The 27,865-nt window shown below is 42.6% G+C and overlaps 1 protein-coding gene across 7 annotated transcripts in view; it reads right to left on the bottom strand.

Annotated features, from left to right (window-relative positions):
* Window positions 1–27,865, bottom strand: part of RUNX2 (RUNX family transcription factor 2) — a 230,410-nt gene that overhangs the window by 115,720 nt on the left and 86,825 nt on the right. The window contains exon 6 of one of the 7 annotated variants that reach the window (XM_059178135.1): window positions 27,325–27,393. The exons of the other annotated variants lie outside the window; for them this stretch is intronic. Within the exon in view, the coding sequence (XP_059034118.1) occupies window positions 27,368–27,393 (26 nt within the window). The 3' untranslated portion in view covers window positions 27,325–27,367. The remainder of the gene's footprint in view (window positions 1–27,324; window positions 27,394–27,865) is intronic. 7 annotated transcript variants of the gene reach the window in all.

The following is a 27,865-nucleotide window of genomic DNA, read 5'->3' as shown; positions in this document are numbered from 1 at the left end:
ATTACCCATCACATGCCAGGATCACTGTACCTTTCTGGTTTATAGATGCCAGCTAATGGAAATTGACATTCATTTTTCAATTAATGAGCTCTGGTTGTGGTTTATAGAAAACAATGCAACAAATTTCTGCTAGGCTGACAGAATGTGGACCAATGACTTTGAGTCATTTGAGACTGTAATGTCTTGAGGATTAACTCCTTCTGGGCAAAGACAGCTAATGTGGACTTTAAAGGGATTATACAGTCATTTTTATAACTAACAAAAAAATGGGATTTTCTGGAATTCCCTTAATCATGTTGTGTTACCAAGAAATGTTTCTGAAACATACTGCAGTGTGTTCTGCATGGAGAGACATTAACAACTCGTTACAGTTTCACAGGAGATCCCTTATGTAATAACCTAAGGTGAGGAGACGGAATTCTAAAAAGAAAAACATAAAGCCCTTCCTAATCTTTAGTTTATAATCATTTTTGCAGAAGCAAATAATATAAATAAATTTCCTTTCCCTGAATAAGGTGGCATCCATAATTTTAATCTCTGTTTTTTACGTGAACTCAGGTGTACTTATAGATGGTCTTCTACTTCTTCTTCTACTACTTCTACTGAACTATGCTAGTTAGCCTCAATACAACTACAAACTTAAAAAAAAAAAAAAAAGGACCTGGATATTAATATCAAAAATGGTAAAGAAAATGTATTATCTACTTATTGAGGGGTCACAGATAAAAGCCTGGAGAGTTCTAAAAGTGCTAACACCTCAATCTAACTTTATAAATGTGAAAACAAAACTCAGTAACTGCCCCAGGGAGGTGCCTCGTCGCACAGAGCTCCCCCGAGCCAGTTTAAAACTCCTGCCTCCAACTGGCTGATTAAATAAAGCCAGTACTGCCAGGAGTTACTTGAAGCCCAAGATAAACATGGGGCATCTTCCCAACGGGCTGGTTTTACTCGGCTTGGAGACAGGGCATATGGACAGTAATAGGATATGTATGGAATAGAACACTTGGGTGAATTTTTAGGTAAACAAACTAAAAGAGACTTGAACAAACTTTTGTACTTACTAAGTTTTAGACTATGTCCTCCAGATTCCCTATAGCACCCATTTACCCTCCTCTGCTGCTTGGGATATCTGATGGAAATGTCCAAATTCCTCACCTACTGCTTGGATAATTAATTCTAAGCTAACCCATTAACAAACAGGCAAGCTGAGATCCGGAGAAGGGGATCTGTGTACACTACAGATCATGCAGCCTGAAAGATGCAGAGTCATGACCTCTTTGCAATCTTATTTACCCGTAAGGAATGTGGTTGTCACAATCACAGGTCCATGCATTTCTTGCCTTGAAAATCTAACTGTACCTGAGTATTTCCATAGGCTCTCTGGAGCCTCTGTGTTACCCCCGGGAGCATTACTATCTTTGGGATATCCTGACAGCTCTTTGAGGCCTTGTTGGAGCTAATCTGCTAAATCGTGGGCAATTAGTTCAGTTGCTTGTGGCATCATGTGAATGAGACCGAGGTCAAGGGTTTGATTCCCGTAGGACCTGCTGGTTTCCTACAGACGTGTTTCATTCCCGCTCTGCTATCTGCACCTCTGGCCACGGTCAGATAGCCTGTGAAGGAATGCAGCTCTCATAGAGAGTTGCAAGAACCTTGCTTGTTAACACAGTAGCAGCAAGACCTAATATACATGAGGAGACTATATTAATAAAATGCGCAGAAAGCTCAAATAGAAATAAAATCAATATTAAAAATTTCTAAAAAGTCTTGCCTCTTCCCCAGCCTTCTCAAGATCTACAGGGAACAAGGAAATTGCCTCTCTTTACCCACTGGGGTTTCCTGGGTCATCAGGGCAAGCAGAAAGCATAGTGGAAGGAGTAAAACCAAAAAGACAAGGGGGAATAAAAGAGAATCCCTCATCTTTGGGTCCCGTGGCCTGCAATCCCCCGCCAGCATCTTTCACACATTGCTTTCTAATGCCAGTGACCTTGGCTCATCCTTGACTCCTCACTCAACAGTGGGCTGCTGAGGGCAGGATTTGTCTAATCCTTGTTTGTCTCCCCCTCAGTGCTTAATCACAATACTACTGGACATTTCTAGGCCTTTACCTAGCACTCTGATATACACCTTCTCACTCACTAGATCCTCAGTAAATCAGGGTTGGTTGAGAATGGGCAAGGCGATCTCTAGAATGAAAGAAAACAGAGGAGTCTGGGAACAGTAACAGACAAGGCACTTGTCATTTGGGACTGTCAGCTGGGAGACACTGGGCACGCCCATCGTCCCCTCCCTGAAGCAGAACTGACGCACCCCAGCAGAGGCGACAGGTCAGGCACAGGAAAGGAAGAGGGGCCCTGAAGCCAGGGGAACCGAACTGGCACAGGCAGCGTCCCTTGCTCTCCTCTGTAACACGAAGGCATCCGTGTACAGAATGAAAAGCCATCATGCTTCCCCGCAATGAGGTGTTAACTTCAAAGCTTCATTGGGGCCTTTTAAATGGTAGGAGTTATTGCTTCGACAAATCTCGAATAAAGCCCAAGAACTTTTTATTGACCCCTTCGTGGCATTCCTCCTCTGGAAATGTATAGTCCTCAACTCGCCACAGAGCTGCTTTCTTGAAGAATCTTCTTCCCCTTCGACAATGTTTTTTGGCTGCCCTGCCCCACCTGCTCTATTCTATAATTCCTTTTTTCCCTCTGGTGTCAAGAGCAGTTCCTTCCCATATCTCTCTTTTGGGCCCTTAAGAGTTGCTACTTTACTGAATTATTAACTGTTTCTTAGCCTATTCTCTCCCAGCTATAAAGCACTGGGTGTAAAGGTCATGATTTCTTTTCCTCTCCTATTGCTTCTATACTCCAGGAGCTTAAGTGTTTTGGTTTTTGCTTTTTAGGGTATGTATATGGATGGATGGTGATAATGAGTGAATAAGTAAATCAGTCTGGGAGTCAGGAACTCTGTAAGATAGTTAATACATTTCTGACAAGTTAAAAAAACAGATATAAAAAGCATTGAAGCAATACTGATATCAGACCAACAGCATCCCAATATGACTCTGAAGAATCCATCCTTATAAAACTCTCTTTAAAGAGTGGTCGAAGCTCTTCCTGAGTGTCATGACATCACTGGACCTCACGTTTTGGACAGTCCATCCCCAGTAGTGAACAGATACTGCTGCCTGTCCGCTGGTGTCGTTCCCAGTACCATCAGAGCCAGAATCCAGGTACCAGTCCCTGCCGAGTGCCATGCGGAGAGGAGATGAGGGAACAAGAGGGCCAGGCCACAAATACAGGACCTGAGGGAGGGGAGCAAGCCCACTCTTCTGCCGCAGGACCCCAGGGCACCTGCTGTCACCGAGGTGGTGGTATTTATGTGGAGTAGGTAGAAAGGTGACAGAGGGTAAAACTCACACTCTGTCTGAATTTCTGGACCAGTAGACAGAGCAAGTACGTGAGAGGCATCAAGAATCAGAGGTTACTTTTATAGATGAAGAAACAGAAGCCTAGACACAAGGTAAATCTGAGGAGGTTCTTCTGGCTCTGCAGCTCTGACTCGGCCTGCCAGTGGGAAAATGGGGAGGATCGGTCTCGAGGGGTCTTAAATCTGCATTCTGTGGAAATGCACAGGGACAGGGAGAAACCTCCTGCTTACACATCACCTTCTCAGGCCACACAGGTGGCAGAGCCTGACAACCACCCCCTCCCAGGCAAAGGTCAGCCACCTTTCACAAAGCATGATGGGACACCTCGGCCATGGAGGGGAGGAAATGAGGAGGAGGCTACTGGCATATTTTCAGAGTCATCTGTTCTACTTTTCCAAGGTCATGTCCCACTGCTCCTCAGTATGAACTGTCCTCTTCACAGCAGGACATACACTCAGGACCCTCATAGGCGCTTTGCTCATGCTCTTCCCAGATTCATGGCCCCCCACTCTTCTCTCTGCCAGACCAAGTCTGGGCAGGCATCATCTTTAAAGCTCACCCATACATTAAAACTTCCCAGGATACAAAGTCTCATCATCTTTTTTTAAATCATATACCTCCTGAACTTTTTTTGCACATAAATTTTGCTCCGTGCATTTTAAGGTATTTATCATTGTTTTTAGAGAAATGTTTTCATTTTCCAGCTGAAGAAGAGTAAATTAAGGATAAGAACCATGTATTCTTATACCTACACAGTATGATGCTAAAATGGGTACTTCCAAAAAATGTGCCTCACAGATGAACGACTAACATAGTCTCAAACAGCAATAGGACAGAAGAAGAAATGCTATGTAAATACTATCCAAAAATCAATTTTAGACTATATGCAGAAGAGTACTTTGCATTTTCCAAACTGAGGTTTTAAAGGATTTTTCCATCAATTTTCTCAATTTCCCTGAATTTGTCCCCACACTAAAATGACCCAGTATCTATCTCTAAATTAGTTTTACTTGTAATTTCATTAGATAATAATTGGAAAAATATACCCTATGTGGAAGAAGTGTAGTAGATCATACCGATGGAGAAGAAACCAGAAAAAAGGAGAATGTGAAACCAAATTTTTTAAGATAATGAAAGGTCAGACTAGCAAACTCCATAGTTTTGCAAAAGAGAGGAAAAGTGCCTCAACTATCCAGGATAAATATTTATTTTCCGTGTTGTAATGAATTGTACTTTTCCACTGCATGCTCACAAAATCTGGAAGACCAGCTGATCCCAAGGCTAAGAAAGTATGTTATGCTGAAGGAAAGAGAGAGGGAAAAAAACAAAGAAACAACAACCTGGCAGTTTCCAGAAACTTCAGCCATTCCCTAAACCCACCCAAATTTTGAGGATATTGTTGGAATAACATATTTCCTCTTTTGAGGGGAGAGGAGGCCAGCGGTAGGAGATGTGGGAGTGTACATGCACACACATAGGGAGGGAGAGTAGGAGAGAAGGAAGGAACCGGAGGGTTGGGGGGGCAGAGAAACGGAGGAAAAATGAGAGAGATCTTCTTGCTGGGCCTTGATTAAGAACTTTTTAAAGGCTAGGAAGGGTGGGTAGTCTTTGAAACCAGATCCGCTGCAGGAAGGAGGCCAGCACCCAGGACACCGTGTCTTTCAGAAGAGGCCACCCACAGTGCCGTAGCGGTCATATGACTGCTCTGTCACATCCTGAAGCCATTTCCAGCCCATGCACACGTCTGTGCTCCCATTTAGAGAGGATGGGATATATTGGGAACACACATATGGAAACACTTTCAGAGAATCAGTTTCCATGAAATTCATAATGAGCCAAGTGGCTTCAGATGTGGTTGCGTTCCTCCGATTAGCCAGAAAAAAAAAAAAGGTGGGGGGAAGGGGGGGAAAAGTAGGGGAAAAAAGGACAAATCCACCCTTTCAGACCTTATTTCAGTTTCAGAGAAATTAAAAACCACTAATGACTTATGGCTACCTGGAGCCACAATTAAGAGAGGACACACTAGGAAAAAGAGGGAAAGAGGTTTAAAAGCAGTAGTCTTCCCCTCCTAAAAATAACAGCTTCAGTATCGGTAATCTTATCTCCAATCACGGGGAGGCTTTCCTGTGATAGTATCTGCCTCCAGTGGCAGAATTCATTCTCCAGCGGGCAGGAGGCAGTGCGCATGCGCATGCGCAAACGGGGCAAGGGGGGGGGGGGAGCCGAGAAGGATGCGGAGGGAGGCGGAGGCTCCAAGACCCGCTCTTATTTGATAACATATGTGGCCAATTAAGATTATTTTAAAAATTGCAACTAAATGATAAATTGTTACTAAGTAAATCTTTTTAAAAAAAAAAAGCCTGAATGCAGAGGGGACGGCCTGGTATTTTCCTGTGGCCTGCGCGAGTGGTAACTCAGACTATATTAAAAGCAGAAATTTATGAACTGGTTGAGATGTTCTATATTAGACACCAAAGCCTGGCTGATAGGAGGGCATGAAATACAAGAAAGGAACAAATGGGGGAGGGTTTTTAAAGAGGGACCTATAACTGAGTATTATTAAGTTAAAACATTATTCTTGTATTGAAACAAAAAAAAACCAGGCATAGTATGGAGTAAAATTCACATGAGTTTTAAGATAAAATGAGAAACCTGAAAGTGCTCCCCTTGCAGGAGCTGGGGTTGTTTGGGGTTATGTCAATAGGTTGGGGAGAGCAGGAGCCATGAAGGAACCCTGGAGTTTCCTCTGCCCTTTGGGGTACTTCAGTGGAAACATTTGAGGAGAGCTTCTCTTGAGTTTGGTAGCAAGCCTAAGCCATCATGTAGGAGCGCTCTGACTCCAGGCTGCTTGATGATGGGCTGATAACGGCACTGGCTGTTGCTTCCCAGAGCAGTCTTCACTCCGCTCCAACCATAGGAATCCGATACGTGATTTAATAGTCGTGGTATCCCATGCTGTGGCCGGTTCTCCTGAGAGGAAGGACTGGCTAACCAGACAATTGAGAGTGGATGACTCTGACTGGCAGAGGATCTCTGCTGCAACACTCCTACCTGCGTGATGGCACTGAATCCTCCCCTGGCCCTGTGAGGTAGAACTTGTCACTGACCCTACACTGTGATGACCAACTGAAGTTCAGAGAAGTGAAGTGATTTCCTCAAAGTTGAAGACCATTTATGGGTGGCCAGGACCTGGCCCCAGACCTGTAGAGCTCAGCTACCCCATCTTGTCTTCCAAGCAGGGAATCAGTGTTATTTTCATGGCGATTCTAGCTACCTGGCCATACCCACCTGAAGGGCAGTGATGGAAAGAGGCCCGATCAAAGGTCAAAGACAGCCCTAGGGATGGGGATGAGGATAGGGATGAGGATGGGGATGGGACAGAGATAGGGATGGGGATAGAGACAGGGATGATGAGGACGGCGACAGGGATGGGGGTAGAGATGGGCACGCAGTGCGAAATGGGGAGGCTAATACATGCCACCAATTTGCCACGCGTGACTCAGCCCCCAGATTCTCATGTAGTCTTTGCCACTAATGTTCTAAGAAATCTTGTTTTCTATTCGTCAGGTTCTCTCTTTGGATAACGCCCTTGTAAGTGTAACCTGGCAAAAGGACACAGCCAGTAGCAAATGTCTCCATCTCGAAAGGAAATCCCTTCCTACCAGTACCACTTAAACTAGTGGAGCCAGAGAAAAAGAAAACGGAAAAGATTGGGTCCAAACTAGAAAAGATTGGGTCTCAACATGAATCATTATCCCCAAAGTCCCCATTTACCTCGCCTAACACCCAGCTCCAGTCCCAACTGAACTATTCTGTAAAAAAGCACAGCAGATCAGCACCACAGAGGCCACATTCCACCAGCCCATGATGCACACACTGTGCTTTCAGCTTGAGCTTCAATCCTCCACCTCCTAAAATAGGAAGAGCTCTGCTCCTTTCAGTCCAGCACCAATCCAGTCTCAGACTCTGCCTCCAAGTCTGGCACAGAGCACGAGAGGCCCAGGGGAAGGAAGAGTCAGCTCCAGGCAGCAGAGCCACTCAAAAGTGAGGGAGCTCAGCTTTTTCAAATATCATTCCCCTCTAAAGACTTAGCACCCTGGTGTGTTCCGACAGCCCTGAGGCCATCCTGGACCTTAAAGGACCTGACTCAAACCACCCAAGGCCTCAAATTGAACCAGAACTTGAACCAGACCACCACAGTACTATTCAGTCTGTGTCAGCTACAAGGCGTACAGCTATGACAGACCTAACACCATCCATATTAATATTAGGATCAAAGCCACAGGCTCGAGCCTCCAGCTGTAGCCTGCCAGGACCCAGCCTATGTTTGCCATCTTTCCCTTGAGAGTCAGATGTACACGCTGACCTGCTTCCCAGAGCCAGGCCTGGGCTGCTCATGCTGTGGCATGGTTCCTGCCCTGGGAGAAAAATATAAGGGGCTTCCTGGTCAGGACAGAAGGTTGCCTTAGAATCAAGACCTATTTTTGTGTGTGTGTTGAAACTTCTGCCCACACGGCTTATCTAGGTTCCTGAATCCTTGTCTTGTGCAGCTTACTGGGTCCTCAGGATTTTCTTGTTCATTGTTGCCTACATGTTCTGGGACTTCATGTCATGCTTTTTACTTAAGTATGTATACATTTCTAGATCTCTGTAGACACACGACAAACATCTGCTGCAATGACAGTCTTGTCCCAACTTACCTTTCCGGTCCTGTCTCTCAATGCACTTCATCAACTCACAATCCAGTCAGACTGGACCCTCTTCCATTTATTGTACTCCCTACCCTCCACTGTCACTTCCTGCCCTGGTTTACATGATTACCCCCCACCCCAATCTCAGTCCCTTGGAATTCTAAGCAGTCTTTAAAGTCTACCTCACAGGGGTGCCTGGGTGGCTCAGTTGGTTAAGCGACTGCCTTTGGCTCAGGTTATGATCCCAGGGTTCTGGGATCAAGCCCCACATCGGGCTCCTTGCTCAGTAGGGAGTCTGTTTCTCCCTCTCCCTCTATCTGCTGCTCCCTCTGCTTGTGTTCTGTGTCAAATAAATAAATAAAAATTCTTTGAAAAATAAAAAAATAAAGTCTACCTCACAATCCACTTCTGCTTCCAAGATTATGCTCATGTTCTTGCTTTAGCCCACAAGGACCTCTCCTTCTGCACTCAGTTCTCCATTTCTGTCTCTCCTTGGGTGCACACAGCAGTCCTACCATTACCTTCTCACTGCCTATAAATTCCTTGAGAACAGGCTCTGTCCAACTTATCTTTAAGTCACTGTGGCTCTTCTCAGAGTGACACACAGAAAATGTTTAAGTGTGGGGGTTGGGGGAGGAAGAGACAGTGACCAGTTCTCTGACTGTGGGGTTTGTGTCTGCTTTCTGATTTCTGCCTGCCCATTTTCAGTCAATTGCTTTTCCTGAACTACCATCACTATGCTTACCAGGACCTCAAGGGCTTATGTTAATTCCAGACCCGCAACTCTACTCTGACCACCAGTTTTGGGGTGCAGCTGTTGTTCTAGACCTTACTCCCCGGTTGTCTCCCTTATCCTAAAAATGAAAGCTTTTTCTCACTTTTTTTCAGCCCAAGCAAAGTATCTTGTGCCACATCAACACTTACCCTCAAAATAAATAAAAAAGAAATAATGTCTCAAATTCACACACCGCTTTTGAGTTGTCCCTGCTTTTATGTACATCTGGTTTTACCTTCACAAAATGGTCCTATGAGATAGGCGTCATGGATACCAACTGATCACGAAGTTCCATCAAAGAAACAATGAATCATTTCACGAAGTCAATTAGCGGCAGAACCAAAATGAAGTTGTTGGGTCTCCTAATTTGTGCTTCTTTTCCCCACTGAGCTTGTCTTATTAACATCTACTACTTTTCATCCTAATAGGAATCCTAATAGGGGAAAGGATGGCATTTCTTTAACAACAAGGGAACATTTCAGTTGAATTTTTTAATAAAGTGAGGACAGGCATGCCTCCTTACGTTGGAGGTTTAGATTCAGTAACACCAGAAAACAAACTACGGACTTTTTTTTAACTTAAAAACTGATTGACTTCACAGATCATTTCTTTGCTTTGTTTCTAGAGTTTAGCCTAAAACCATGTCCAAAAGTCTCCACGCTATCCCCAGACAATGCTCCTCATAGGACTTCCGAATCCAAAATTCAGTGTTACAGTAACTCATTCCTCTGACTGTCTCAGAGTTTTTCCACTCAAGCCTTGCACACGGAATTAACTCAAAACTTCTGCAAGAGAAACGTCCCTTTTAGAGTTTGATTTGGCATCAGTTTCAAAGAGCTGTTTGTATATTTTAGAATATGTAGAATTTTCCTTTGATTGAAACCTCTCTTTTAACAATGGACAAGAGATGATTTCTCTTCTGAGTGATTTAAACAAAAACAAACACATCTTAGTTACATAGAGCCTTGTTCTCAAAGTGGTTTTTTTGAGAGAAATCAAACCCTACAGATTGTTAAGCATTTGGCAAAAGCCTTCAAACAGCCAAAGCCAAAGAGTGAACTTTTCCTTATTGTAGGAGATAAACAAATACTAGAGCAAATCGGGGAAGAAAAAAGAAAGAAAGAAAGAAAACTAGGACCTCCTTTCACTTTCTCCTGTGCTCGATAACACTCCCCTCTCAATACACACACCCACTCCTTCAGAGGGGTTTCATCCTCAGTGTTTACTTCTGGTGCTATAGTAATAAACTCACCACAAATGGACATTTCCAACATCTGTTTGTGGCTGCTCCCAGATCCCCTGTATTGCTTTAGGACATGAAGCCCTCTGTCTCCCAAGTGTAAACAGACACACCTAATTATGTATTGAGGTGTCTGAGAAGAGCTACTTGTTTTGATGACCAAAAAAAAGAGAGACAGAGAGAGCGCGCGCGCAAGCCAGCCTGGTCTGCGCGGTGTGCTGTGGGACAAACAGTAGTCCAGTGGGAGCTCCTCCTCAAACAGTGGAAGTTCTCGGCCTGACACACACCAAACCCCAGCCCTATTTTTCCCAGCCTTAGCATACAGTGTACTGAGGCTGGTCCAGATGTGGACCAAAACAGCCAATGACTGGTCAAAAGAGACGGTGCTGTCCACATCCAGGGCAAAATCTATTCCGTTTCTTCATAAGGATTTAATTTTAGGATAAAAGAGGAAGAGCAAGGGAGGAGGAGATAATTTGAGGGTAGCGTTTTTCTTTTTCTTCAGATCACAGGGGCCATGTACAGCAATAACAGAAAAAATGTCAGCACCCTACTGGAAATGTAGCAGGAGAAAACAATTCTAGAGTGTTGACTATCAGCCAGGGATGTAGGTTCTGGTCACAGCGCTGTCCCCAGCAAGCAGAACAGCCACCTGGAGTCCCTTCCCCTCTCTGACCCCCTTGTTCCCTGTCAGCAAAATGACAGGATTTAACTAAGTCGTCCCCATGGATTTCCAGCTTCAAAAATCTGATTCCATTACATGTGAGGCAACCTTGAGAATTCCAAAAATTTCTTTAAAAATTCTATTAGAAATACTGTTCCTCCATGAAAGGTGTACCTTCATTAAAAAATAGTATTACAGTTTTTTTTTTTAATGAGGCATATATGCACTGTGCATGAAATACCCAGGTTTTCTCTCCAGATATGAATGCCAATTAGAAAATCTACAATATTTTTCCACAAACTGAAAAAATGTTATTGTTAATAACCATTTGCAACAGAAGCCAAAAGAAAATGGGAACGAAACGTACCTTATACGAAAGCTTTTTACCATTAAATTGAGCAGTAAAGAAGGTTAAAATTAGCTCTAGGCTCAGACTTTCAATGGGAAATAGAATGTGAGCTATTTCTCTTTCCTTCTTGTTCTGGGTTCCTCGAATTAAGTGGTATTGATCAAAACTAGCTGAAGCTACAATAAATAATTTTACACCAACCTTTCCAACTTTTGCAGGATAGGATGTACTGTTATGCCTCACTCCAGTAGCCTTAGTTTCCCTGTTCCACATATAAAAATATGAACTTTGAGGTTCTAAGCTTTCATTAATATGTATAATTTTAATCTCTAGAATAAAATTCAGATTTATGAAAGGAGGAGATAGATTGTTTCCACTATTATTTCTGGCAGGAACTTGGTGACTTTTACTTTATTTGGGGACTCTGACCTTAATAAAGCATGAACATTGGCTATTATTAAGGATTGCTGGTGTTCTGTCCCCCACGTGTCACCTGGAAAGACCAGTGCGGTAACACTCCCTCCAAGGATGCCACCCAGCAGGCTCTGTAGCAAAGTCTGGTTCTGACAGGAGGAGACCCCTATGACCAAAGTGTAGTGAGGAAAGCACATTTGGAACAAAAAGACTCGGGGTTGGGGGTTGACGCTCCTGCTCATTCACTGTGCGACTTAGGCCAAGTCTCTAAATGTCTCCAAGCCCTAATTTTCTACTGGCAGAATAGAGGCTATAGTGGTACCTACACTCCAATGAGCTGTCATGGAGATTAAATGAGACAGTATCTGTGAGAGTGCTTTCTGTACATTTAATATTCTTCTAGGGGTGCCTGGGTGGCTCAGTCTGTTAAGCGTTCCACTCTTGATCTCAACTCAGGTCATGATCTCAGGCTTATTGGAATAAGCCACATGCTGGGCTCCACACTCAGTGCAGAGTCTGCTTGAGATTCTCTCTCCCTCTCCCTCCATCCTTCCCTCCACTCATGCCCTCATCTCTAAAATACATAAAACTTAAAAAAAATACTATCTAAATATTATTATTATTAAAGTTAAGTTTTTACCATCACCTTTGGATTTAGCTTTGCTTTAATTCTCCCCATTTTCCTCAGCACCTGATTTGTCCTGGAATACATGGTGTTGTTTATCCCGAAGCTTTCATTTCTGCCATCAGAAAAGCCACCATCACATATGACCTGGGTGTCCTGAATCTTTTCAACTTCCTTGCTCTCTGGAGTTCCCAAATTAGAGCAGAAGAAGAAATCAAGCTTCCCCATGAGGAGGCTTCTTCCTTCCTGATACTGCCCTCAGTTTTTCTTCACATGCCCCTTGGCACCTGCCCGAGTCTCCCATCTCCTGGCTGACCCAGCCTCCAGGTCAGCATCCTCTGAGACAGCAGCCTGACCAGTGGCTGGAATCTACCTGTCACCTAGTTGCACCAGGCTGTGGGCCTCCTCATGTCCCACATGATGCTGTGGGGGAATCCACGGTCCTAACTCTCAGGGCTGATTTGTACTGATCTCTTCATTCATCCCATGTCCCTCAACACTTGCCTGTTTATTATTTGTGTTAAAGCTCACCTGCCCCATCTGTGGGTCACTGAAGAGTTTTACCTCAAGGTGGACGGCTCCAATGGGCCTTCTATATACCCTCAGTGGTCCTGCTTATTGGATTTTTATAAACTTTCAGAAATATCTGTTTCAAGCATTTAACTAGAAGTTCTACTATATATATTTTGAGATGTTATTTTTTATTAAAACGCTGTCAGGCAGACCCTTGGGCGGGGTTCACTTTGGTGAAATAGTTGTTCTCTTTCAGGCATCAGGCAACATGGTGAAGGGGAGCATGGTAGATCCCAGGTTTCTAGTCCTAAGGTCCTACTTTTATCTGGTTACTGCTTCTAGGGTGATTTTCAATATTATATTGCAGTGTGGCAGCGAAAAAGTAACAGTAGGCAAGCCTTAAGGATGAGCATGATCAAGACCATCCCTCCTCTGAAGAGGAAGGGAATTAACTGCACACATTTGTACCACTGAGATTTGGAACTCCTGGCTCCTAGGAAGAAAATACCCCTCTTCCTAGAAGAGCACACTGTCCTTTGATTTTACTACTTTCACAAGTAACTTCCCCCTGCCCCGCCCCTGTGAGTGGTGTTACCTGTTGCTCCTCAACAATCTAGATTTGTCTCCTCCTTACATTGTTTCTTTAACTTCTATTCCCCATTACTGTTCTATTCTAAAGGACAAAGCCAGGGAGAAAACTAGATTTGACAGCCCAAGAAACAGCCAACCCATTACCCAGAGTTCTAATCTGTAAAGTTTTTAGAGCCCTGGGAATCATTCTACCTTTCCCATCCTAGGAGAGGATGATACCCTTTGAATTGTATCTCATTTTGAGTCCTTTGGGTTTCTAAAACTCCAAACAAATCCATCAAAAAAATTTTAAGTAGATTAGGTCACTGCTCCCAAGATACTGATTTTACTGTTTTCCTTCTTTTCTTTAAAAATGGTTAATACCGGTTTGTAGCATGCATACTTCTGCACCTTGGGATGCCAGAAAGAAGAGGAGCTTTTGCCCATGGAGAGTAGGACTTTTGTTACTTTTCAAATAGGAAATGTTAAGAACAACTCGTATCTTTACAAAGTCTTCAAGCTAATTTCAAGAGCCACTAACTGAAGGTTGGTGGGGGGAGGTGGTGGAGGGGGTCTCTTTAAGGTACAGGGTATGGAAAGAACCTGAGAAAGCAGTGATAGCTGACTACACACTTAGACTAATCATCTCAGCTGTTCAAACTTCCTCCTTGACCCTTAGTTTCTGCTTACGAAATCTGACTTAGAACAAGTTCTTCCTCCCTTATCAATTTAAGTTCTTTCCAATTTCAGATATGCCCCCATTTCTCAGTCCTCTGGGATGAAGCTGTTCTGGATGGTTCCTCCACTCACAGAGAGGACAAGTAACGGGGCCTCATCTAGCTTCACTTGGCTCAAATGCAAAATAGAGGCATGCAAGCCTGAGGCTAACCCCTTGCTCAGGGGTCTCCTCACCTCAGGGCTGTTGGACGTTCTTCCCGGGATGAGCATATGCAGAGCCAGCCAGCTCACGCCAGTGTGGCCATGTTCATGTCACCCCAGCTTAAAAGCAGTAAACAGAATTAGAGTATCTAAAGGCTACGAGAGACCTAAAAATGTGCCACCAATAGTTGAAGAGGCTGAGGAGAACACGCAATGTGCGTCAGTCTCCCAAATTAATCTCCTCATTGTGCTTCACTGCCCTGAAATCTGTCTTTGCGCGGTGCCAAGGAAGGGGAGCTCCTGGAAATAATCAGATTAATGTGTCAATGAAAACTACCAAACTGAGCACTTCAGCTCTTACAATGGATTTCCGGCCTGAATTTTCCAGGTTGCTAGTTCCACATTCACCCAATCAATCAAGCGATTCCTGAATTACTGCTGCACTCTGGGATGTGTAAACAATGTCCAAAGGTTAACTAACATTTTAGAAGATGTACTATTATTCTTTTTCAAGTAGACTAACAACTGAGGGAAAGTACTGCTAAGACATTTTGACATCCAACTCCCGTCCCATGCATCTCCATCCCCATGACTTCCAGGCAAGCATGAGCCCCTGTCCTCTCAGACACACTCTCGCTTGCTCCCTCATCCTCTTCCACAATTCACCCTCGAACAGCCAGAGTGACCTTCTGAATTAGAAATCCATTTATGTCAGGACCCTGCTTGAAATCTGTCCATGGCTTCTCACTGTGAGGACCAGCAAACCCAAACTTTGGCTCCTGACAGGTAGAGGCTCCAGGGGACCTGAAGCTCTAGCCACCAGGCATTCTTCTTCCCACCCCAGGGCCCTTGCACCTGCCTTCCCCACTGCCTGCAATGAGCAGCACAGGGCTGACTCCTTCTTGTAAATGTAGAGCTCAGCTTCCTCATAACATTGCTCCATTTTGCTTTCTTCACAGTACATTCCCCTAGATAATACTTTCTCATTTTCACTTGCCGGCCCTTCCCCAGTAATCGCTACCATTTATTACTAGGCATTATTCTAAGAGCCTTACATACTTTATCCTTTCATTCTTATAACCACCTATTGAGGTTGGTGGTATTATTATTATTATTAACCCATTTCACAGATAAAAGAAATTGCTGTGCAGACAAGTTCAGTAATATTCCCAAGATCACACAGCAAGTAAGTAAAAAAGCCTGGATTTAAACCCAGGGAGTCTGGCTCCAAAGCCTAAGTGTTTAATCACCATATCACATGTCAGGGGAAAAAAGCCCCCTGAGTTTTTCTGTCTTACTCATCACTGTATCTCCAATGACTAGAACAGTCTCAATAAATGAGTAAATTTAATGTCCACAGTAATTTGTATTAATGAAGATTTTTATCATGTACTCATAAAATACTATGATTTGCAATGAGCTCCTCCTGGGTGGTTCAGTAGGTGAAGCACCTGCCTTCAGCTCAGGTCATGATCCGGGTCCTGGGACCCAGTCCCACATCGGGCTCCCTGCTCAGCGGGGAGTCTGCTTCTCCCTCTCCCTCTGCCCCTGCTTGTGCTCACTCTCAGTCTCTCTGACGAATAAATAAATAAAATCTCTTTAAAAAATACTATGATAGCAATGTTTCACACTAAAAGGAACTTTGTTATAATTCTAATAATATTTTCCCTAAATATATACTTTCTTTAATATAGGTAATCTGGTCCTCTGATCTCATTTATTCTATTATTAATAAAATTCACCTATTCTTTTGTTTTCATAATCTTTAACTTACAAGATTCTCTAGTAAGATAAATTACACTTCATTATAACCATTCTCAGGGAAAGAGAGTGTAAAATAGTTAAGTTACATAAAACCATGCAAAGTATGTAAAATATCAATAAAGTAAAGTTTTTTGATGTTAATAAAGCTGTGGTTTCAAAACCTGTCTACAGACTCAGACACGCATGCACATATACAAGGCTTCACCTTGAACAGAAGTCAGTTATGGTCAAGGGTCAAGGTCTGAATATATAGTTCTTTGGCAGTAATTAACCTGATCCCAGACTGCTCCTCATCAGAATCAATGGAGGCACAAGACAAAGCTTTTCTTAGCATCTATGGTAGTTCTTCCTAAGAATTCAGTTCATAAGTCAAATACTACATTAGCCTTTATTGTTATTATGGGTGGTGGTATTTAGATTTCTGATGTGCTGACTGCTAAATGTTTCTGAGAGAAAACCTAACCATGCAGGTCTTATTTCAGAATCCTAGACATTCAGAATGATGGGCCTGGGGGAATATCTAGCCCAACTAACTTATTTTGTACATAAGGAAACTAAGGCCCATAGAGGTTAAGCAAGCTGCTCAAAAACTCGGAGGCTCATCTAAAAATAGATCTCAGGTTCCTCAATTCCCAGCCAAGTGCTATTTCCACACACTGCCAGGGAGGCTGGGAGTGTTAATCACCATGCTGCATGCCTGGACCTTGGAAGGAACACTTTTCTAATAAACCAACACAATACAATTTTATTGAGCAACTGCTATTTTATCGGGATTATGTTCAGTCCCCTTTGGGGATGCATGTCCCAATTTAAAAGCTTCAATCATTTGCTCAATTAAACGGATCATCTGAGGTTTTAATAACCCTTCAAAGGTCAACACAACTATATTAGTTAATCCAACAATCATCACTTGAACATCAATGATCTAAATGCACCATTTGGGACAGAGATTGCTAAAATGGATTAGAAAACAGGACCCAACTGTATGTTATATACAGGAAACCCACTTTAAATATAAATGTACACAGAGATCACATAAAGCAACAGGAACTCGCATTCACTGCTGGTTGGAATGCAACATGGTACAGCCACTTTGGGAAAACAGTTTGGCAGTTTCTCCCAAAAGTAAATATACTCTTACCATGTGATCCAGCAATTGCACTCTTTGGCATTTACTCAAAGAAACTGAAAAGTTATGTCCACATAAAACGTACACACAGCTGTGCATATGTTATAAGGTACTTACACTATCCATGAAGTGCTACGGTGTTATTGAAGTAGACTTGGGAGTAGTGGTAACTGTGTATTGCAAACTTGGGGTCACCATTAAAAGAGGGTAGAAAGAGAAGTATAACTGAAGAATGGATGGAAAATGGACCCATATGAAACATTCAACAAAAACCATGAAAGGCAGAAAAAGAGTGGAAGACAAAAAAAAAAAAAAAAAAAAAAATGGAAGATCAAGAACACGGGCAATAAAAAAAAAAAGTAACAAATATGGTAGACATTAATCCAACTAGATCAATAACCACTTTGAATGTCAATGGTCTAAATGTACCAGTTAAAAGACGGAGATCATCAGAGTGGACCAAAAACCAAGACCCAACAAATTCTTCAAAGGTACTGTACCTGTGACACCTGACCACTCTGAGGTCAAAAACAAAACAAAACAAAACAACCCCACAAAACCCTGAACTTTCTCTGTGAACTGTCCAGAGGGCCAAACTCTTTCCTTTTGGGGATCTTTAAGGTCAACTCACAACTATACCCTTAAGCAATACTGAGAATGTATCATTTTCCTCAGGTGTAGTTGGCGAGCTTCTGGGTTTGTTTTTTTCCTTTTTTAATGATGAGTACACCACATCACTATTCTCGGACTTTTTCCTCTTTTCCAAGCCTGTTTTTATTTCCTTGGCGGTTTTTATTTATAAAGGGTTCTTCTTAATTAGGTATGGATTTATGGTGACCACATCAATGGGTTTATTGATTTATCATGAGTCACTGCTCTCCTTGGCCCAGGGTGGAGTGTTTATAACCATCATTATATTTGTTATTATTATTCCATTAACTATAGCATTATTACTAATTACAACAGAAAGCTGGAACGGTGACCATTTTGATTAGCAAGAGAGTGATGAACTCTGGATATAGGAACATCAGTCTTATTCCAGTTTACCATGCTAGACTGCTTTTCTAAGTTTATCACTTAAGGCCAAAATCTCTCTGAAAAAGGTGACGACTTCCTGCTTAAGAAATCCTCTCAGATATTCAGGACACTGGTGCCTGAGCAGTATTTCATTTATGAGACTCATGAATTTGAGATGTATGAATTTCTGGAGCATCACGTAAAAAAAAAAAAAAAAAATTAGATGGTGGTGTAGTCAAATGGGGTCCTAGATTTGTCTCAAACCAAGTCTCTCAAATTCTCACCCAATTTAATAATATATGCCTTCGTGGTCATTTTTTAAGAAAACAAACAAAAAAGAAGTCTGAAAGGGCTTTGAACTGTTCGAAATAAAATATTGTCCAAAAATGACTTTGAATAATTCAAATTAAAGGGCTGTCATTTGCATTTTATCATATGGATTTTAGTTATATGGAAGTTTTTTATTTGTTTAATTACTTCTTTCAACTATATCTTTTTAAGTTTCCCCTTATAACTATTTCTACATGTTAACAAATCTAAAAACAAACTTAAAATAATCATGCAGTGTCTCCTTCCCTCTTTCTAGCAGCAGTGATCACTTAATATTTCCTGAGAAATCAATGCTCATTGAAGTAACAAAATAATACAAAGACATGAAGAGTTTCAATGGTTCCTATTTTTTCAGAAAAAAGTTCAAGTAGTAGCTTGGCTGATACTTACTATCATGACAAATAATAAACCTGTCAAGAATATTTATATGTATATTCATCCTAAGTATAGTGAACAGGTGAGTACATACATATGTGCATATGAATATGTAATGGAATAGAGTTAACAGTGTTGCTTGACTTCAAAAGAGAAAGTAAAAAATTCTATCATATAAACACACACTAGGACCGTATTTGTGCCTATGAAATAAAACATTAAAGTAAATGGCAATTGTCTTTGGTCTCCTCCAGCCCCACTTCTAGATTTATTAGCAATTCCTAGCAACAGATACAGCATAAGGGATCTGAAAGCATGCAACACTATTGGACAAACCTTTCTGCATTGGGCAGGTACTTCCATGAGCATCTACACACAGAGCATAAAATAAGGACTCACAGAGAGACCTCAAAGCGTACTTAGCAGGCCATGTCCTTGACCTAAGGGAACTTTCAATCTAGCTGGGAAAAGACAAGATTTTCTCTATGTTCTTGTCCTGTCTTAAGCAACCACACAGGCCAACAAGTGGAATTTTTTTTTTCCAACTGAAAATGTAATTGACATTTTAGTACTCAGAGTAAAAGTATAATCTAGTAGAGTAGAAGTGATTTTTCTTTTTTTTAATTTCCTAAAGAGAAGGTTTTAAGTTGCTTGGGCACTGGGGCAAAGAAGTAACCTTCCACTAACATCCTGAGCATTTTTTGCGCATTCGGGTTTCTACCTGAGCCGTCGTCACGGTGTCACTAGGTCCTATTTGCATGTGTCAGCTCCTAAATAAGACTGAAAGCTTCCTGAAGGTTCAGATGATGTCTTTGATTTTGTTTTTTGTTTGTTGGCTGCCTAAGCATGTTACAATTATGTACAAAGGATTTGCTGAGCTGACTTGAGATGACTGAACTCAACTGAAGAAAGACATCCTAGGTAGGAAGGAATGCCAAGAGGCTACTACTACATTGGATGAAGTGATTAAAATAAAAAAATTCTTGACAGGCAGGAACTATTACTTGAATTAAATAAGATAAAAACCAAACAGGAATAACTGTAAATTATCCTATTGGATCTGAACAAATAACTGTAAAAGTTAAAAAAAAAAAAAAAAAAAGAAAGAAAGAAAGAAAGAAAGAAAAGAGAGGGAGTAATGCGGCTTGCCGGAAAATGGCAAACATGAGGGGACAGAGTGTAGCATGGTCGCCAAAGCATGAAGGCCAAGTTAGCCTAGGCTAACAGAGGCCAAGAGTAAGGAAATTTGGTTCTGGGTGCCAGGCATGAAGTGGGACACTGACAAAGCCTGATGTGCCCAGAAACCACAGACCTGGACAGTAACAGGAAACCCCTATCATACCGCAAGGGCGGGGAAGAGTGGAAGAACAGGAGAAATCCAGTCTGGAGAAGGTAAGACTTTGTCAAAAATGTTGTCAAAACCAGATCTTTTGCCTTGTTTTAGAGAAGTAGTTTTGCTTCAATTTACAGCTTAGTTAATATAATTTCTATTATTTTCTCAAAAAAGACTTTGACACTTTATTACATGATGGCTATAATTAATGTCAGACTCTAAATTAGAAATCAAAAATTCTATTTGATCATTTGGTTTCAAGCTGGAACTAAAGTATGTTTTGGCATTATTACCAACTGTTAGCAGCAAGTTCTGGAAACAGATGCAGTCTTGCTATGTGTTCTAAATATGAAACACATTGCAGAAAGGCTTGGAGATAAAAATATATGCTGCTTATGCACACTCACACTGTGCTATTTCCTGTCCTTATCAGCAATAAAAAGTTCCTCTTGTTTTGTCCCTTCTTTGTTGTTCCAGGTGAACAAAATCTTCTTTCTTCTTTTCCCCTGTCTTCTTCCCTTATGTCTTCTACATGCCTATCTTCCTGTACTTTTCTATCACCTTTGCCACTAATAATTTGTTTCCTTCAAGATTTACTGAGCACATACTATGTGCCCAAAACTGTGCTTTGTTGTAACGTTTCCAAGTATGTACAACACAGTCACCATGCTTGAGCGGCTCACCTCCTGTAGAAGGCGGAAGGCATGTGAGCAAACGATGATACTAAAGGAAGTTATGTATCACGTTATAAGTGTGTCCAAAGCCAGATATGAGAAATGGATGGGTGTAGGCAGAGGAATAAACTCTGAGGAAAGTGGTGGTTGGGGAAGGGATTCCTTTGGGGAAAGAGGTGGCTGAGAAAGATGAACAGGGCCCTGGCCAGCAGCGTGGAGGAGAGAGCTGGAGGCCTGCGTGGAAGTGGGAAACTGGCGCAGCTTACATAAGGAATGCCAGGCATTCTTAGAGGAAAGGACCATCCTTTACCTAGGAGAACAGCGAAGTCGCCAGATAAGTGGGTTGTTATTTTTATCTGGGTCTGTTCTGTACTTGAATTGATTAAGAATCATCACCACAATGTAAATTTAATACGCAGTCAATGGAAAAAGCTAAAGAAAAATCTTCATTAAGAAATGGACCAAAGGTACAGAAAATCATAATCTGGACCATTTGGGGACAACTGCTATGACAGCAGAAGTGTTTCCCCAGGAAGGAATGCAGCAACGCTTTCTGAAAAAGAAGCACCACTGACAAAGTCAATGACAAGAGGAAATGGGGTGGGGGTATTCCCAGGAGGAGGGAGAGCAGCCTTGATGTTTTAAAAAACAGACTTAACATCCTTACAATAGAATACTATCCAGTGGTAAATGAAAGCAAGCTCTCGAGTCATGGGAAGATAGAGAGAGAGGGGCCTTAAATGCACATGGCAAAGTAAGAGAAAGAAGCCAGTCTGAAAAGGCTACAGATTGTATGATTCCAATTATACAATGTTCTGAAAAAGACAGAACTATCAAGGCAGGTAAAAGATCACAGCCAGGGGCTGTGGGGGCTGGTGGGGAGGGATAGTCAGGTGGAGCCCAGGGTGATATTAGGGCAATGAAATTATTCTGAAGGACTCTGTGGTGGTAGATACATGGCGTTATATATTTGACAAAACCCAAAGAAGCACAACACTGAGAGCGAACTCGAACTCAACTCGCTAACATCAACTATGGTCTTTAGTTAAGAATAATGTATCAATATTGGCACATCATTCATAACAAACTCACCACACAAATGCAAGCTGTGAATAACAAGACAAAATGGCGGGAGTTGGGGGGGCAAATTGGGGTTAGGGGATAGATCTCAGCTCTACTTTATGCTCAATTTTTCTGTAAATCTAAAACTGCTCTAGAAAGTTTTAAATAAAACTGCTCTAAAAAATAAAGTATCAATTTAAATACATGTATACATAAAACAGTATGTTTCTACCATTTTGAAGCTCACAATACAACTTACTTTCTGCACTGGTTTTTATCAGGTAAGACAAGCTTTCTTTGCTAGAAGTCCTAAGAACAACAAATCCCTGGGAAGACATCATTCACTCCTTGCACAAAATTCTGAGACACATGGATGGGCAATTCTGAGTAATCTGTTCACCCAGGCCAGCAGAGGCCCAAGGAATTAACTGACATGTCTGAGAACAGCACAAAGAATCTTCAGTGACAATGAAAGCAAAACTCAGGGGTTTCCTCAGTCACATTGCCTTTACCCTTTCCTCGAATCCCAGGGAACCCCAGAAGTCACCGTGTCATTAAAGAATTAACTTTAATACTTTAAGTGAAGTGAGGTTCAAGCTTGCAAGCTTTCTCCTATGAAGAGAAAGGGACTGCAGCAAATCTTTCAGTAAAATCCGTAGCCATGTCTTTGCCATCCCTGCATAGGCACGAGCCCCTTCATTTCTACATCTTTTCCTCATGTGTGTGTGGTTGCACATGGACCAAAAACCAGTCCTCACGAAAACAACTGACAAGAACCATGTGTGGAGTCAGAGTCAGGCCATGTACGCAGGCTTCATGGGGAACTTCCGTACCTCCGTCTAACTACAAGTAACAGCAAATACCATATAACCCAGTTCCCTCAGTTCTTTGAGCAGGCCCAACTAACCCGACTGATCGGGACGGAGTGGAAACCACTTCTTAGGTCCTCAGCACCCAGCGCTCAGAACTCTCTGTAAACTGAGGTCCCAGGATGCCCTGAACCTGCCCCTCCCCGCAGCAAGAAGATAAAAACCTCAACTGCCCGCGTCATTAAGAGAGTCTACCTTCAGAGAAAGCAAGATGAATTCCCACTTCTAGAAAGCAAAATAACCCAACCAATCGCTGTCGATAACACAGAGAAGAATACTGAACAACATTCCACTGGTAACACAGGGCTTGCCTTTGTTTAGGGTCTATTAAATTTAATAACTTCCCCCTCTGTGGCTTTAAACAGAGAACTTCTTCAAAATAAGAGTGGCTCCTATTAAACTTAATTACTTGCCCGTGGCTGCCGTGGCTGAGATGTGTCTACCCGACAGGTGGCTCTTAATAAAGAAATGGTTCTGTAGTAAAAAAAAAGTAGATGTTCTAGTGTTTTATTATCGTTGCTTTAACTTTCTGGTTTATTAGTATTAATTGCTGGAGTTTTCCTTTTAACCTCTCTTAAGGCGTCACTCCCTCCTGTGAGTTAAGAGTGGCCCAGTGAAAATAAATGTGCACATATACTTGGCACATTACTGAAGCTGTTGGTTTCAAAATCGGACTCGGGGGACTTGACAGAAACTCGGTTATAAGGGACATTTAAAGATGAAGTGAAGCAAACACTGCCCCATTTGAAATCACACAAAACATCCCCCCCTAATCGGCCCTGAATGATCAAATGGGGTTTTTCCACTGGCAATTTCTCGATTTTGTGGTAGTAATAAAATAATTTTTAGTAACTTTATTTACTAGACTAATGCCAATTCTGCTGACCTTTGGAAATATTATAGTTTAGCGACTAAGAGTCATAAAAACAGAGACATCTTGACTAGTCCTGCGCAGTTGATTAAGTGGAATTTTTTGATATTTAAATATTTTGAAAGAAGAAAATCAAGACCATTTGCTGAAACAAACAAACAAAAATAATATGTAACCTTCAAAAAGAGTACAGTTCCTAACTCTGTCTTGTGTAAGAAAAAAAAAAAATCATGCACACAACCTGCATGGGCCTCTCCCAGAGTAACAGAGGCGGACAACACGTATGATCCTACCCTGCGTCTCTAATTCACGTATCTTAACACTCTAAGAGACCCCTCGAAAGCATCAGAGAGGTCCATGGGCACAACAACCAAGACCACAGAAAAATGCTTGTATGAGTCCTTTCCACTTCACTTATGCCAAAGAGTGGGACAGACTTAGGTCAACCTAAGCTGCTTCACTCGGCTGGGTGGGGCAGGAGAGGAGTTATCAGCAGGGAGTAAACTTACAGAGGGTCTCCTTCCAGAGACCAGCGACAGATAGCTCCTACGCTATGCTAACCCACAAGTCAAAGAAACAGTTGTGTCTCTTTTCATATCGGATAATTACATAAAATACATTTTGAAAGTCTGTAATTATTTACTTACATAGTATTTTGTAATGGCCTGCAGAAAAGTAATTACCATCTTTGTGCCAAGCCTCACAAGTGCTTTGAACATCAAAGATGCCAGGGGTGATAACATTATGACAATGATAAAGACACACAATGGTTTGGGTTGTTTGTGGGCTTACTCGTCCTTGCCTTGCCACACCCTGCTCTTTGACAGAATCAGTGAGAAACAATTTTGGCAACCTCTGTAGAGTGAATATTCTTTTTATTAAATGAGATAATGAATAAATATCCCTCAGGGGTGGAGGATGCTGCTTCAATACTGATTGTAAGGTGATAAGGCCATGCTTGTCATTGTGAGTATGGGAGGGGAGGGGAACCAACCCGGTGGGCCTCCTCCTGCCCTCCAATGTCTCCATACTAGTTTCTGATAAGAAGCGTTTGAGTTTTCTCATTCTGCTGAATAGGAACTAAACTCATTACAATAAGGGAAGCCCTACTGATCAATTACACGACAGTGATTTATTGTTTGGTCATGAACCCATGACTGCTGCTATTGTTTTTGTTACAATATTGAAGGCTATTCAAGGTTAGGGAAATATTTCCTGAATTTTTGTTTTGTGCTCGTGGTGGTAAAGGAGGGACTGCAGGTAACGTACATGTATCATCTTATTCTCTCTATACCTTGCCTTCATGAGGGCCACGGCAGGGACAACACAATATAGCATCCATCACTGTCATTATCGTAATTCATTAAGGTCTAGCATTTGTAGCTACACATGAAAAATTACTCGGGGCAGGGGTGGGGAGTGGGGGAGATACCCGAAAAGGAAGTTGTAAAATCAGAATCTCTGAAGATCTTCAAGTATATTAAATGATGCTCTTCCTTTGGAATGGTCTTTTAGGATGAAATGGAATTTCCTTAGGAACGGTACTTCCTGAAAGATCTTTCTGGTTGCTCTTATTTCTACGATCCCTTGGAAAAGAACATGATCATGCTATTCTTCCAACATTGTAATGAAATAGTTATTTTCTCCTAGTATGTTATTGACCATTTGTGAATGACTTCCACCTGCTTTTAGCACTGCACACATCATTTTGAGTCTGTACAGTAATGACAGCAAACACTGAGGACTTCCACGGGCTAGGCACTGTGCACAGTGCCTTATGAATGCCATCTGAGGAGCCACTCACCTAAATATTTAAATTTTTGTTTGTTTGCTTTACCTCTGCTCTGTGGTGGATCCATTTTACAAAGCAAATAATCCCCTTTAAGAGTTCAGATTTTTATCTGCTTGGCTCATTTAAGCTAGTGCTTGCTTGCATATTATATACAGATAAGCAATTATTACAAAACAACTTGTGCTTCATACTATCAGCAGCACTCTGCGGAGCACATAGCGTGTGTGCAGTGTGTGGCAGTACTTTATATAAAGCATCCCACGGTCCCTCACAGTAACTCTAGGAGATTAATATTATGTCTCTATTTTACAAATAAGAGAGCTAAGTTTCAGAGAAGTAAGGAACTTGCCCACCAGGTACATGAGCTGGGACTCAAAACCTGGGTCTGAACCTTCAGTCCTACCATGCAAGTAAGGACTTCTTTCTCACCCATGAGCCTCTGTGGGTATTTCTGTGCTCCTTCATATAAGGAGATGAGAACTGAGCACAAACTGCTCTGAAAAGCATCTCAAAAAGGGAATACAGGACTGCCTAGAGATGGAGAAGAAGTTTAATATTTTAGCTGCCCATCTTATGGAGAGAAAGCATCCTAGACCTTAGGCTTTAGATCTCGGGGGGAATAAGACAGAAAATATGCAATGTGGCACCTTGAAACCCAGGAGACAAACTCTATTCTTGGGATGTTCCCTGGACCGGCCCCCAGGGAAGCAAAAGCGGCACTCCCTTGGGCCAAGGTGACTTGGTCCCCAAGCCCACCAGGCAGCACTCTGGGGTAAGGGCATAGCCCCATGCCCAAGAGCAAGGTCAGGTAAATCAGGGCTCCTCCAGTTCCCTGACAGTCCCCATCTAGTTCTTTCTTCCTGTTTCCCAACATGCTGATAAGAGGGATTTTCTGTTCTCCTCCCTCTAATGTTTACACAGAACCTCCCACCCTGGCACCATGTTTACTTGGCCAGGAATGACTCAGAGAAATGTTTGGGGTAGGAGGAAAAAACTGGACGAAACTCAGTTTTAAACTAGTTTAGAGCAGAGGCTCATTCGTACCCTTGGCCTCCGATCAATCTATGGCTGGGTAATTCACCTGCTTCTGCTCCTACTGCCTCTCCTGTGAAACGGAAAGAGTTGTGTGGTGCTGGCTTCTGGAAAGGTTTTAAATAAGCCTCAGTCAGTGGACTCAAAGCAATCTCGTGATCCCATACGACACATATAAATGGTGAACAACAGCGACTCCGCATTTACGCGGCGTGTTTTCAGTGTTCTTTCCCCTGGTTTTCCCACTCAATCTTCTGAGAATGCACCTGGGTGAGGAACCTCTGTAGAACAGTGTCCCCTAAAGCTGCAATCACTTCCTGAGGTTCTGTCCTCTAGGTACAGCCAGAGGAAAACAGCCAAATCTGCTTCAGCCACAGAGGGTTGGACAGACAGAAGCCCCAGAGGACCCTAAACAGAAGCAAGTTTGCGCCAATCTGTCCTGGCCAAGCGTCGTTTTGGCCCTATGTGAAACAAAACAGACTCGGTAGAAAATACAGGAGCGACCAGAACTCATTGAACACCGTCCAGCCCCGTGCCTCGGATCCCACAGCGGCCCTCATTCTCCCCCTCTGCCTCACTCATCCCTTCCCGTGTCTTTAACCGATGTTTGCCTAAAGGAGGCAGTAATTCCCGTCAAGGGAAGTGATAACTAAAATTTAATACTCTGCGCAATTCCCCAAGAAATACCATGTGATTCATAAAAATCGTAATAGCCGTCATAATGAAAAGGGGTCAAAGGGGTAACATGGTTTTCCAAAGAATCTTGTGGTTCTCCCTCCACCCCTCTTCTTACCCTACTCACCCCTGCGGGAGTCCATCTGCTGTAGAAAATGTGAAGGCACTAGGACCAGAGAGCCCTTTCCTGCCATTCGCTTGAGAAACAAAGCCTTCCCTCCTCCCAAGTGGAAAGAAATAAAGGAGTCTGAGCTAATCAAAACCTGCAAGCCTCCTGGTGGAGTTTCAGCTTGTCAGTGATGCAACTCAGCGGAGTGAGTAGCGGCTTCGAGCTTTGCAGAAAATGACAGAGGGAGAGAAACAGAGACAGAAACACAAAGAGAAAGAAAGAGAGGCATTAAGCTGGCCAGGAGTCAAACAGGTGCACGGAGCGCGACCGCTGAGCAGAGTGTCTGACACGGAGGATCCAACTGTGTGTGCCTCAGTGGGTCTACTTTCTGTGTGGGGGACCGTGCTCGGGTCTGCGCGTCAGGGCTGTCCTGAGATGCACGGAGAGATTTTTTTTCTTATTCACAGGACTCATACGGTTGGCCAAGAGCCTCTAACTCTTCTCTAATTGCCAGCGTGAAGGCTGTGTACACTTTCGGGCTCTCTACCATGAATTCTCTCGTGATAGCAAGAGAAGGCCAGAACGTGCGCCTCGTGTACTTCCACCATGAGCCACAGATCTCTGTGGTGCCTCTGGAATAATGGATGTGTGAACTCTGCGGCTGCCAGGCTGAGAGAGTCTGCGGCTGCTGGATG

This window comes from Mustela lutreola, chromosome 6 (genome assembly GCF_030435805.1).
Source record: "Mustela lutreola isolate mMusLut2 chromosome 6, mMusLut2.pri, whole genome shotgun sequence".
Classification (NCBI taxonomy): Eukaryota; Metazoa; Chordata; class Mammalia; order Carnivora; family Mustelidae; genus Mustela; species Mustela lutreola.
The sequence above is the reverse complement of the archived record's forward strand: the minus strand, read 5'-3'. Positions and strand labels throughout refer to the sequence as shown.